At 38.1% G+C, this 13773-nt stretch overlaps 1 protein-coding gene across 1 annotated transcript in view; it reads left to right on the forward strand.

The window, feature by feature from the left end:
- Window positions 1–2241: 2241 nt before the first annotated feature.
- Window positions 2242–13773, forward strand: part of LOC122791503 (SLAM family member 5-like) — a 194566-nt gene continuing 183034 nt past the window's right edge. Inside the window, exon 1 of the mRNA XM_044059244.1 lies at window positions 2242–2356. Coding sequence (XP_043915179.1) covers window positions 2242–2356 — 115 coding nt within the window. The remainder of the gene's footprint in view (window positions 2357–13773) is intronic.

Consider the following 13773-nt stretch of genomic DNA (forward strand, 5'->3'; position numbering starts at 1 on the left):
GATTCCCCTAGCATCACATATGACCTGGCAGTTGATGAAGTGGCAGCCCTTTCTATTTGTGTACAACCTGCCCTATTCTGCTGGTGGTGCCTTGATTTCTATATGTGCACAGTCTATTACACCAAGTACTTCAGGGTACTGTGCTATAGGATAGAACTTGCATATTTGTGGCCATGTCCTCAGGAGTTTGGGGAAAATATATGTGTTCACTGGCATGTTGTAGCATAACATTCAGGAATTGATGGAGGATCCTGGACACGGAAGCCTGTGAAACCCCTCTGAAGGCTCATGTAGCTAGAATTCTGTGGGCTACACATAACCTTTGTCTCCACTGGTGCTGGTTCCCCTCAGTTTGCAATCGATCTGAGCTAAGGATGACAGAGTTTGCAGAATTCCTGTAGTGTGTCCATATCTACCCTGTAGTACTCTACAATTTCCACATCATGCTGATTCTAGTAGGTAAATGAGGGTCTGAAAACCCTTCTCCTTTTTGGCCATAGTCTATTAGCAGCAGCAGCAGCATAGACTTCAGCCTGTTGTGTGTACACATGAATTAAAGCAGCAACAGCCCCTAACCTTCCTTCTGTGTGCACTCCTTTCTGTGGCTGTATTCCAATAGGTTTTGAGTTCGCAGGGAAAGCCAGCACTGTGTCTACATGGTTGCTTTATAGCTAGTTGAATAGCCTGTCCATCTTGGATTGTTTGGTTAGTATACAATTCAGCTGCTTATGTTGTAATTAGCATACCATGGTGTTTAACATGGTTGCACAGTTCTACACACCGTGTAGAGATGCTTACTGAATATAATACGGTGTTAGCAGACTGTGTAGGGTTTATTCAGTCTAGTCCTAAAACTAAATGCAAATAAATGCCTCATTATCCCCTTTGGCAAAGAAGTAGCCCCTGCTAGTTATGATATAAATAGCACTTCTCTGAGCTCAAATCCACTGGTGCAAGACTTAGGAACACAGGTTGCTAACAATCTTAACTTCAATCTCCATATATCCATAATGGTAAGGAAAGCCTTCTACATTGCACATCTCATAAATAAGGCCATTGCATCCAAGACTAAGGAGGTTATATTCCCTCTGTACTCCACCCTTATCTGACCACTAATTAAGCATAATCCTCCCTTCTGTATGTACCTCACCAGACACCTGCAGCAACTGCAGAGATCACAGAGGTTTCTAATGAAGAGAATTCAGGACCTCCAAAACATGACCTACATGAAAAGACTGAAAGCCCTGTCATTGTAGTCTGTATCATACAGGCTGCTGACAGGCTGCCTGTGCCTGGTCTACAGAGCAGTCTTTGACCCTGCCCTAATGGAAATACTGCATATCTGCAAATCAAATGAAACAAGAGTCACTTGATCCAGGGATCTCAACCTAGCCTGTGACATTAACAAAACATGTTGGAGAAAGAGCTATATGTCCCAGAAACTGCTGCTCGTCTGGAATAAGCTCCCACTTCACATGAAGCAGAGCTGCTCAATGACCCAATTTAAACGTAACCTTGCAACTGAATAGGTGACTGTAAATTCACCCTAGGGGTGAGACCTATGTCCCTCATGGACAAGGGCAGTTGGTGGTGATCATAGAATTGCTCTATTAACAATGACCATCTAACTATGGTCAATTTGGGTACACTGTTTGTTTCACAGCTAGGCTTGTAAGAGCCCTAGGGCCATTAGCCCAGTAACCTCCTATGAACCTATGAACTTATAAATCTATGAAGTTTAACCACTAGAGGGCAGTATCCGTTTACAGATAGAATCCTGGATAAAAACTCCACTATTAAAGTGGAGTGTATTACATTAAATTAGTTCAAACAAACTTGTCAAAATAGAGTAACATTTTTAATGAAAAAATGTAGCCATTTAAAAAATATTGAGAGTACCTTATGATTTACTTGTAGCCATTTAAAGAGTATCAAGAGTTCTTATGATTTACAAAGTGTTTAGTATACACTAAACTATATATAGTAATACAAGTACAGTTAACCTGTGAGCCCATAAAATAATTTATTTCACATCTATTAAATCAGTTTGTATAGTATTCTATATAGGCATGAAGGCATGCATAACCAATATAGGTGAAATGTTTGCATTGTTAAAGACAGGATACACCAAATAGTGTATAAACCAGAAACAAGAATGAGAAGTTTCTTTAGTTATACCAATGACTTCACTAGTTTGCTCACAGCATCATTACGGAAGTAGTATGCGTTACTGAATAGGGGATGGTTTGCTTTTTACATGATAGTTCAGTCAAGTTTCAGAAAAAAAATCTAACAACAGTTATGCTGTGTTTCTTCTACATAAGAGACGCTTTTTTTCTATTGTTCTTTACAGTAGGTAAGGTCTGTTTTCACTATTTATTGGTCATTTGTTGCAGTAAGCTTAGCAAAGTATGATAGCTGGCAAAAGGATCGTGATATACATCAGACAAGTGTGGAAGATTTGTTTCATTTTGCTAGTGATCATAAATGTGGCCGAAATCAATTGTATTCTGTCATAACTGCACCATATTTTGTAATTTTTTATGTAAAGCAGTCCCAGACCAATCAGTATTATTTATACTGAACTTCTTATGATGTTCATCTGTTGTATTACTGAACTATAAGTGACACAATTAGATATGTTGTCAGCATGTACTCTTTGTAATATGGATATGGTAATTTTTAAATTAATATTAAGGTAAAATGTCTAAACTAAGGCTTTTTATTTTATATTTACAGAACATTATTAGGTATTAAGTATTACTTATTCAGTAAAAGTTCAATGTTGAATGGAAAATAATTCAAAGTTAGAAGTGAAAGAAATATTTCAGTGACTGAACTGTTTCAAAGTACTCCGTGTGTTATGTGAGTGACAAAAAACTTGTGTCTTGGTTTATGGGGTGTGTGGGTCTAGGGCAAATACACAAGTAGATGCTGCCCATATGACCATGATAACATGAGTGTCATGAACATGTAAAACACTGAAGACTGATTATGCTTCATATTAAGGAAACAGCAGTACTTTCATATCTATTGGCACTTGATTTTTGTAAAAATTAGCAGATTTTCAGACAGCTACATATGAAACCCTGACTTTATAAACATTTGCAAACAAATTTTACAAAAAAAAGTTGTCATATTATGTGAAAATTTGCATTTGAGATGTATTCTTTTTGCTTATATACTATCCTTTTCATAAGTGAATGCTTTAGTTAAATGTGCACAGTGAAATACAGTACATACACATGGATATGAAAACAGAATTTGTCATGGTAGAAAATGAATTATGTGTTAAGTAACACAGTGTTAGTAATAGAAGCAAACGAGTGTCGTCTTACACTTCTAAGCAGCACTGCAGGTTTACATCAGATGTATTACAGCACAGAAAATAAGCACCATGTTATCAACTGTAAACCAGTGAAATGGTTTATCACCCCAGAGATGTCCTTTGAGAAAAGCAATAGGCATGATGACATAAGGGTACTTCATCTTCATTTGCATTTATGAGTTCTCAGATAATACGTAAATGTAAATAAAAGGTAATCATAATCTAATGAATGTTGAGACTGTACAATAATAGGGGCGGCTGCGGTGGTGCAGTGGTTAGCATTGCCACCTCACAGCAAGAGGTTCTCCAGTTCAATTCTCAGCAAGGTTGCCTTCTGTGCGGAGTCTGTATGTCCTCCCTGTGGTCGCATGGGTTTCCTCCGGGTGCTCCGTTTTCCTCCCACATCCCAAAGACATGCTGTAGGTGGATTGGACACTATAAATTGCCCCTAGGCGTGAGCTCATGTATGTGTATGTGCCTTCTGTAGAAGGTTGGGCACAAGGCTGGCAACTTGACACCGTAAAACTCCACTGCCAATCATGAGCAGACAGGTGATCTGCTGTGGTGCCCCTAACCGGGAAAAGCCAGAAGAAGAAGAAGAAGGCTGTACAATAACATCCTGCACCCTAAGGTGTAATACCTGAATACGTATCAGGTAATATTGATGACAGCTCATAGCAGGTATCTGTACTGCATACCTATACTAAAGTAATGACTTCAAAGCAGAAGCAAACCATCCATATCAACAGTATGGATTCCACGTAATGATATTTTAGAAGTTTAAAAGAAACATTTTTCAGAGCAGTTCATCTGCGCATGCAAAGACAAATAATACTGAAAACAAACTGTTAGAATTGTGGAATTATGATGCCCTGAGGACCCCCAACTTATACATATCATCTTCAGAAGTCTACGTTAAGGAGTTAATAAATATATCTTAAATCATTCAGATACCACAGTAATCTGCATTTGTGTATCAGTGGTGGTCTCCGGGGCAGGAGAAACAGAGGGGTATCCCTGTGGACGTATCCAGGTCTGAAACGGACGGATTAACTCAGCTCACGGGCCAGCTAACTACCTTGATCAATCTTTTGACCCCAATTGGAATGGGAATCAATACCATACTTCATGAACAGCGGAACCTTTCTAGGTTGGTCGTTCCTTCTAAGAGTAACTCACCCGCTCCACCCCCATTAGATGGTGCAGTCCGTGTACGGGGGAACGCAGGTTCAGGGAATGATCCCTCTACGGATTTCAACAGTACGCCAGCGGTATTTCATGATACTGTTTCTTCCCCTATTCTGGCTGCTCAACCGGATCGTGGTATTCAAGTTAACAATTGTCCTACTTCATCTTTTAACGAATGGATGTTTTCTAAACCTAAATTTGAATACGAAGAGCATTACAAGGGGCGTGGAGCTAGTGGCTTTAATTATTCGGAACTTCAACGGCATTTTGAAAACGCATTGTACCGTTACAGGACATTGGAACTAGACAATTTATACCTGACGGAAAATCTAAATAAAGGTACTGTACCTAAGGGCCTGAGGGTATACAAATACCCGAATCAGGTCATACCGGGGAGTCAATTTCATAAAGACCTCATTGAGGCTTTTGATGAATGTGGGCGCAATGTTGTTAAAGCTGTTATCTGAAAGAACAGTGATGAACTGTTTACACTACAACAAGATATTTCTGATTATTTTAAACGCATGTCCAATGATTTGTTGTTTGATTCTGGTAAATATCATGATATTAGAAGGGAGGTTGATTTACACTGCGAAACTGTTTTAAATCGCAAATATAAGAAATTGAGAAGGGATTTGTTAGAGTACGAACAGGGGCGACAATATCCCAGTCCACCTCCACCTAGATGGCAGTCCTACTATCACGACCCCGAGCAGGTCTTTCCATCACATAGTCCCTCCAGGGGGGTTACTGAGGATGATAGACATATCGAATCCCCCCATGGTGAGACACATGAAGTATTTGGTGATGGGGAACCAGCTCTGCGTAGGTCAGAACGTATACGTCAGCAGGGACAGCAACCCCCTAGTAACCACCACCCTTTAGATCGAGCCCCTCCGGTCCAGAGAGGGGGAGGGGGGTTTGTTCGAGGGTGGAAGAAAAATCAGAGGCAGAACTGGTAAAAAACAATGGGCAGGTTATTACAACTTTGGGACAATATACTTTACATACCCAAAATAACTACCACATTTATAATTACAGTGACTTTGTTATTTCAGATCATTGCTTTCAGTTGTTCACTAAGTGGTTTACATTTGTCTCTAAAAAACGTAGCAATCTAATTCAAGCTATTTTAGACCTAAAACTTTTCATCCGTAAACTTAACCTAGAAAATCTGTTGGGTAATTCCAACGGTACTACTGGTTTCTTTTTGAAAAGATGTAGTACCTTTAACCCTCCCCTACACCCACAGCTTAAAAACTTGGAGAAAAGGATTGAGGGCAGGTTTAGGAAGGAGTTGGGATTGGACCGCTTTGTGGCCAATTTAACATTGCAAGAAAGAGAACTCCTTGAACAGCTTAGTAGTGATTCCACCTTAAGGGTTATGGAACCGGATAAAGGTGGGGGGACGGTTATTATGGATTGTCTTGTCTATCAGGGTAAGATGTATGATATTTTGCATGACCACGAAAAATATACTTCTGCTTCCCTGAATGAAATCAACGTGTCCTATCACAAGATAGACCTAGTTATTCAGGACTTGTTAGACCAGGAGGTAATTGATTTTCAAACTTATACCTTCCTTTCCAATTCAGAACCTAGGGTACCTTCCATTTTCGGGATACCTAAGGTGCACAAAAACCCCCTTGATCCACCATTAAGACCCATAGTAGCAGCACAAGGTTCGAAGACCCACACTATATCCAAATTTGTGGATTGGAGATTGAAGGAGTTATGGGGTAGGCAGGAATATATACTCAAAGATTCCTGGGCCTTCCTGCGTGGTGTTACCCCCCACTTACTCGAACCTAATACGGTATTTTTAACTATTGATGTGGTGGACCTTTTCTCGGTTATTCCCAATGAATTGGGTCTTGAATGGTTAGAAGAAGCTTTATGGGAATGTCCCCAGATCACCAATAATGATGTGCATGCTATTACTGAGTTGTTGGGTCTTGTTTTAAAGAACAATTTTGTGTTCTTTTTGGGTGAATATTTTCACCAGGTGACAGGTGTTTCTATGGGGGCGAATTGTGCACCTACTTATGCCGATATTGTCATGTATATATGGGAAAAGAAATACATCTTGGATAGCTCCTTTTCCAAATCTTGGAATCACTATGTCAGATTCCTTGATGATATTTGTATTTTTTGGACTGGACCTGTGGATGATATCGGAAAATTTATAGAGTATATACATACTACCACTAATTTTTTAAAGTTTACACATCATATATCCCATCATAGTGTTAATTACCTTGATGTGACACTTACCAAGGATGACCAAGGGATAAAATCTAATATTTACCGAAAACCCACATTTTCCAATGGGTATTTACATTATCAGAGTTCCCATCCTAATTTCCAGAAAAGGGGGATTCTCAAGGGACAATATGTCCGTATTTCCCGGATGACCTCCCTTGATGAGGATTATCACAAGGAATGTGATATTTTGCAATCCCTATTTTTGGAAAGGGGGTACCCTGCACCGTTGATTAAGGATGTGCAAGAGGAGGTCACTTTGGCAAGGTCATCTAGATTTGCTCCTATCTTAGGAAACAAGGTTGTTAGTCCCGAACATGGACCCACAGGTAACACGACGGACCAGTATGTTGGTTGTTTTACCTTCATTACTGAGTTTAGTGGAAATTCGTCCCACATAAGAAACATTGTTGAAAAAGAATGGGGCATGTTTAGGGATCTGACTGATGTAGATACTTTCAAAAATAGGGACATTAAAACTGTATTTAGGAGGGGTACTAATATCAAATGAACCTTGGAACAACAAGATGTTTCCTTTCAACATTCTAGAACCAACACAGGTACTTTCAAGTGTGGTCACTGTTCTTCCTGTAAGCATGTTTTGCAAGCTAGTCATGTTTATTTGGAGAGTAGAAGCAGGGACATAAAGGCAAGGGGTCATTATAACTGTAAGTCTGGTGGGCTTGTTTATTTGGCAACGTGTCAGAATTGTCTGGCGTTTTACGTCGGCAAAACCGAAAGGTTATTTTCTAGACGTATCTAGAAAATAACCTTTCGGTTTTGCCGAAAGGTTATTTTCTAGACGTATCTATGAACATATTTACGATATTGCCAAATGTAAGAACACCAGTGCCTTATACAAACACACTATTTCATGTGAAGATGCCAAATTTTTGTTTTTTGCCATAGAGGTAGTCCATAAGGACATTAGGGGTGGCCCATGGGAGGCACGATTGGCCCACAAGGAAACATATTGGCAGATTCTGTTGGAAGCCAATAAATCCCCTGGTTTAAATGAATCCATCTCAATAGTGCCTTATTTGAAAATTAAGGCACAATATATTAAATAAAATAAAATCAAAGCATTATTTATTTAACAGTTTTTGCAGATTATGGGTTATATTTATTTTATGAAATTGCTCCCTTGACTTCAATTTAATTTATTTGTGCAATTCATTGTGGATGCAGTTTAATAAGTAATGTTTTTTAAACATTTGATGAATATTCTTTTAAAAACGTTTTTTAAATTATGTTTTTTAGGTTAATTAATCTTGATGAAGTAACTAATTGATTAATTGTTATAACTGGGGATGATATTTAAATTGAGTGTAATGGGAAACTGTTTTATCTGATGAAGTCTTCTTGAGAGACGAAAACGTGTGTGGTGCTTGTCGCTGGAATCTTTTGCACGTTAATAAATAATTTGTGATTCACTTGTGCCTTATCGTGAGCTTTTTGCCCTGATAGCTACTGGACTGGCGTAGCTGCTTCTTCTTATTTGTGTATCAGTGTGACTTTTCCCATGTTCTTTTTTTGGGAGGGAGGGGAAGATTTGTTGGTGCTGTGCAGTAGACCATTGGCTACCCCAGGAGCCTCCCCTTGCCCTTTGGGGTCTACTGAACCTGAATGCCTCCACTGGACTAACTACAAACCATATTAGGAGGACAGTGAGATACTGAGGCACACCAGGGCAGAGTCTCACTGCTAACTGTTTTTGGTGCCTTACATTCCTTTGCATACTTCATTGTGCAGAGGAAGGAGGCATGCAATAGACTTCCTCACTACTTGTTTCTCAAATCTGCCAGTAATGTTGGCAGCAAAAAGACCCTTTCACAGTAACCCAGAAGCATAGGAGATGGTTTCCCTGGTCTCTAATGGAAAAATTGTACTATCTTAGTATGACTCCATGAAGAACATAGACAGGTTTACTTCTCTATCTTTGTTTATCCGCTATCGGGGAATGTTGATGGGGTTTCCAGTCCATTAAAAGAAATAAAATATATAATAAAAACTAGAGAAAAAAAACGTAGTTTTATTGCAAAAGATAAAACTCATGTCAAATTAAATTAGAAAAAAATAGTGTAGGGTGAATATATGTTACAGAGTGGATGGTGAGGGGAAACAGAAAAATGGTTTGTGACTTGGAGTACGTAAAAGATAGAAGGCAAAATAGGGGAAAATAAGGGCTGGCCAATCTACTTATCAAATTGTAAATTAATTAAATACGTTTGGAGAGGAGTGAATGTGTGTACTGACAAAAGATACAATGGGCTTCTTTAAGAGCAATCTCAGGACTGGGAGGAGATTCAGAGTAATTGTGGTCTCCAGGTAATAAAAGACTTTAAGGTAATAACCTAGTAAGGTTATGATGTTGGGATGAGGGATTATACATTAATGAATAGCAGTGAAATGGAGCAGAATATAAGAGAGGCAGACTGAGAGGACATACACAAAGAAGACAATAAAATAACTTTCCTTCCATCTTAGTGAGTGCAGACAGACACAAGACCAAGGTGAAGGAGAGGTTTGAGTAGAAAATGAGGAAGGTGGACACAGAGGGGATGTGCTTATTAAATCATACACTTGTAGCTATGCAGTACATGGTAAATGAATATGCATAGTAGAAGAGATAGAAGTAACAATGGGGAGTTATGGCAACCAGTGCAACAGCACAGAAAACTGGGGGACACGAGGAAGAAAAGTAGCAAGAGAGAGATGATAATGAGAGATGAGAAAGGAATATAGGAGAAGAGAGAGTAAGGAGAATCGGAAAAGAGAGGTAACACAATGCAAACATCATGATGGGATGATCAAATTCTGGGGAAAAGGAATATGCACAGAATATGGGTTTTCATCCTTTGGAGCACATATGATTTAACTAGGTTTCAACTACATTTTTTTGGGTCATTATCATTGCTTTGGTGCTCTCAACCAAAGTTGCTAACAAAGCTGTACTGTAGTCAATCTTGGACATGAAATTAATCCAGTGGTTCAGAAATCAGGCAAACAGAGCTTATCTTTCATTTGAGCCCCTAGTATGATGGCAGGGAATCCACATATTTAATATTTCACTAAGGAAAAACATGGGCTAAGAATACCTAATGTACCAGGTATGTATTTATTTATTGATTTATTTATTTTACATTTGTTAACCGGGATTGTCTGACTGAGCAAAAGCCCTTTTTCAGAAGAGGCACGGGCAGAAAAGTTCCAAAACATAGTTACAAAAAAAATATAACCATTACAAACACAGTTAACATTGTAATCACTCATAATAAAACTTGTAGAACAGTTATCATATATATGCAGTTACAATTATCTATAAAAATGTTATGAAGAATACTGCAGCAGAAGGAAAGGAGATAGTGTTAGGTAAAACATGATGAAGTAGACTAGTTTAAATTGCAAATGTTTTGGTATAGAAGAGAAGAAATGATGGTAAGACAGAGGAAGTTAGGTTTGTTATTTAGTGAAGGTATATTCAAGGAGGCTGAGAACATGTACAAATCCAATAACTTTTTAAGTACTCTTTAGTGGCTAGTTTGAATACTTTAGGATGTGAAAGTGATCTAACTTCTTGTGGGAGTTTGTTCCAAGCAATAGAGGGAAGGTAGCTGTATGTAATGGCTCCTATTTTGGACTTGGGCTTGTAGATTTGTAAATGGTCTTGGGTGGAGCTCCTGAGTAGTCTGGATGGCACATAGTGGGAGATTATGGTGCCTAGTGCTGGACAGTAGGATGGTGAATAAATAATGGAGTGTATAATTTGGAGCTGAGAGAGGAGTAGAGGAGGTGTGATAATTCGAGCCAGTTTAGATGTTTGAGGGAGATACAGTGGTGAGATTTGCAGGTTTGTTGTGCAGCAAATCTGGCTATTTTATGATAGGTTGATTCAAGTTTGCTAAGTAAGGTGGAGTTAAGATTTATATTTGGGAACAGTATGTTAGTCATGGCAAAAGATAAGCATGGGTGATTGTGGTTCTAGATTCAGGGGTTAGGATTTTTTTTATTTCTTTAGAGCAGTCCTAGTTTTTGATGGATTTTCCTGATACAGTTATTTATACGGAGGTCAAATTTTAGCTGATCATCAATGATATCAAAATGAATGGTATCGCTCACACATGTGGTTTAAGAGTAGTGTTGCACTGGTGACCAGATATTATTAAGTCCATCTGGATTGAGCAGCAGGCAAAATTGGTTCTTTCTATGCTTAGATCCATTTTTGATTCACCACAGAGTATTCCACCTCAATTACAACTCTTTAAAGCCTCAGCTACGGCTTGTGCAAGAAACTAGAATTTAGTAAGTGATTCACAGCTCATTAATACAATAATTCAAGTGTCCTTACCTCAGCAAACATCAGACTGCATGTGTTCCCTTTTGCTCTTTTCCCCAGTTTATACCTACAACTTCCCATCTCAGTTAATTAATTTTGATTAAAATTTGTTGGCTAAAAGGGATTAGACTATATTACCACTTATTTGAGAAGAATAATCTTATGACAGAAGGCCCTTCAGCACAGTTGCTTATTAGTTCTCACTCATCGGTTTTGCTACAATTAACCTATTTTCTTAAAAAACAGAGTAAGAAAGCTTATACTCAAAAATCTGGCTGCATCTCTTTTATTATAGTGCCTCAAGGAGCTATTGTCAGATTCAACACTTGTTTTATAGCTTAGCTAAATCACAGATTTTCATAAAAAATAAAAGTTTACTGGCAGCTGTCCTTTATCAGGAAGAAAGTGGTTGATCTCTTGATGAGTTGAATCAAACCTTCATGTTTTGAGCCCTTTTTTCACTCTGTTTAGAGCCAAAGCAATGGGATTTTATTGAAAGTATATGCATATCTTATTTTAGATGCCTGGCAAGCTGGCTGATTTTTTCTTGACAGTCTCGGTTAACTGCTGAAAATGCTTCAGTCTGAAAGTGAATGGATTCTGGCATCATACATTCTAGTTTCAACCCATGTTTACTTAGTTTTGGAGTTTGGAGCCAAATGGAGGCAACATGTTCTAAGTTGCTAACTACCACACCCCGCTAGACCAGAATATCATGTTCCCCGGACTTATGTATCCCTCAAGGTGTCAGATGTTCTTTCCAATCACTATAAAATTGAAAAGCAGTCATTTTCAGACTATAACAGACTGTTATAATTTATTTTGCATATGTGGTTGAATTGGGAGTTGCATAGAGGTGTTGGACTCTTGTCAGTTCACCTCAAGTAGGGCCTTTGTGCATCTTTTCATGATATGTCTGAGATATCCTAGCTTAGACTCAGGCTGTTAGTACGTCTGGACCTCCTTCCTCCTACTTTCCTGCTTGTAGGGTTAGTTACAGGGGTTCAGAGGTCAGTTTGTTATTATGTCTTAGGTGGATACACCTGAATAGTTTAGATCACTCAGCTAACTAGCATAGTGATGCAATATATATTTGCAGATTTCTGAAACTGCTTCAGAAGATTTATATAGGTTTATATTGTTTGACTTTAATTCATATTGTTTCCCCTTGATGGTTACTGTTTTATTACAGTAATGCTGCATATATGCAGCTTAATAAGAGTTAATATTACATCCACAGAGGAATTCAGTGTTAGAATGTAAACAATGAACATAGTAACAAATTATTATTCTTGGTCCTTAGTCAAAGCTAGTACTAGGTTGTTTTCTCAATCTCTGAATTATATGGACACAGAATATATGTGTTTGTTACTGTTTTTGTTAAAGAATTATAAACACAGCAGTATAAAATATATATTTTTTTAGTGGAGGGCAGGATAAAGACTAGGTAAGACTGTGCATTAAAAGATGAAAGACAGAAAGGAGTTAGAAATTTATGAACATGAAAATAAGTGGTAAGGGATAGTGAATGTAATTCTGTGGGAGACAATGGCTGACGTAGGAGAAGCTGTGCACTGGAAGAGGGAAGTGAAAACGGGGATAAAAGTGGGAGAAGGAGTATGGAGAATGGAGTAAGTTATGGGATAGGGAAGAACAGTAAAAACTTGATTGGAAAATGCATTAGTTACATGAAAGATAAAGAAAATTATGGGAGTGGGAAGAGTTGGAGTGACATAGCTTTGCACTAGGAAATATTAAAGAAGAGGTCAGAGAAGTAATAAGGACACAGAGCCAGATACATGTGCGAAATAACAATATGTAATGTGAAGGCTGCCAGCCTAGCGAGATAGAATTTTGTAAATAATTCTATGCAATTGTAGATACTAAATCTACAGGCTTATTTTTACAAATGAAAGAAAACTAAATGTAAAGAAAACTGTGTATGTTCTGGGCTTCAAAAATTTAACCACAGTACACCTGGCTGGAAGAAAGCTGATAAGCAAAGCATTGTATGACTGATTGCAAGCCCGGAGACAGGATGTCTGGGCTAGCAAATTCTTTCTATTGTCTTAACTAAGGAGTAATTGCTAGATTTTATGTGTAAAGTGTCTTTTATTGCTGTAACTTCCTGGCCAGGTGCAGCTTGTAAAGAAATGTAAATGTTGAGTTTCTGTTGGCCTGGGAACTAAATCAGAGGTGACAAGAATGATATAATCTGGGAAGAAATAAAACATTTCAGAGCTTTACTAGAAAGGCTCATCCAGACTCTGCTACACTTTGCTGTGAGGGAAAGGTTAGTTTGCTTTTTATTTGTTGTATTTTGTATTATTTTATTGCCTTTTTCTTTTGAATACTGTGATTTGTTTTGATTTGTTTTTTTTAGCTTGTGTTTTACTTGTATTCTGCTTTTAACATATTAAAACTTGAAAAGAGACCACAGCTCTGTCTCTTGTGAGTCAGGCAGAAATAATTTTTCCACCCTCCCACCCAGTTACTGTTGTGTTCTTAAACACCACTGTCTTTCTAGTTGCCTGCCCCTTATGTTAATTTGACAATATATCTCATTTCCTCTCTGCTTTTACTGGCTTGTGTAAGCACAAAATTATCATTTTGTGAAATCACTCCCTTCAGCTATTTAAATTTATTGGCCATTATACTG

The sequence above is a fragment of the Protopterus annectens genome, chromosome 17.part0 (genome assembly GCF_019279795.1).
Source record: "Protopterus annectens isolate FY-2018-M chromosome 17.part0, PAN1.0, whole genome shotgun sequence".
Lineage (NCBI taxonomy): Eukaryota > Metazoa > Chordata > Ceratodontiformes > Protopteridae > Protopterus > Protopterus annectens.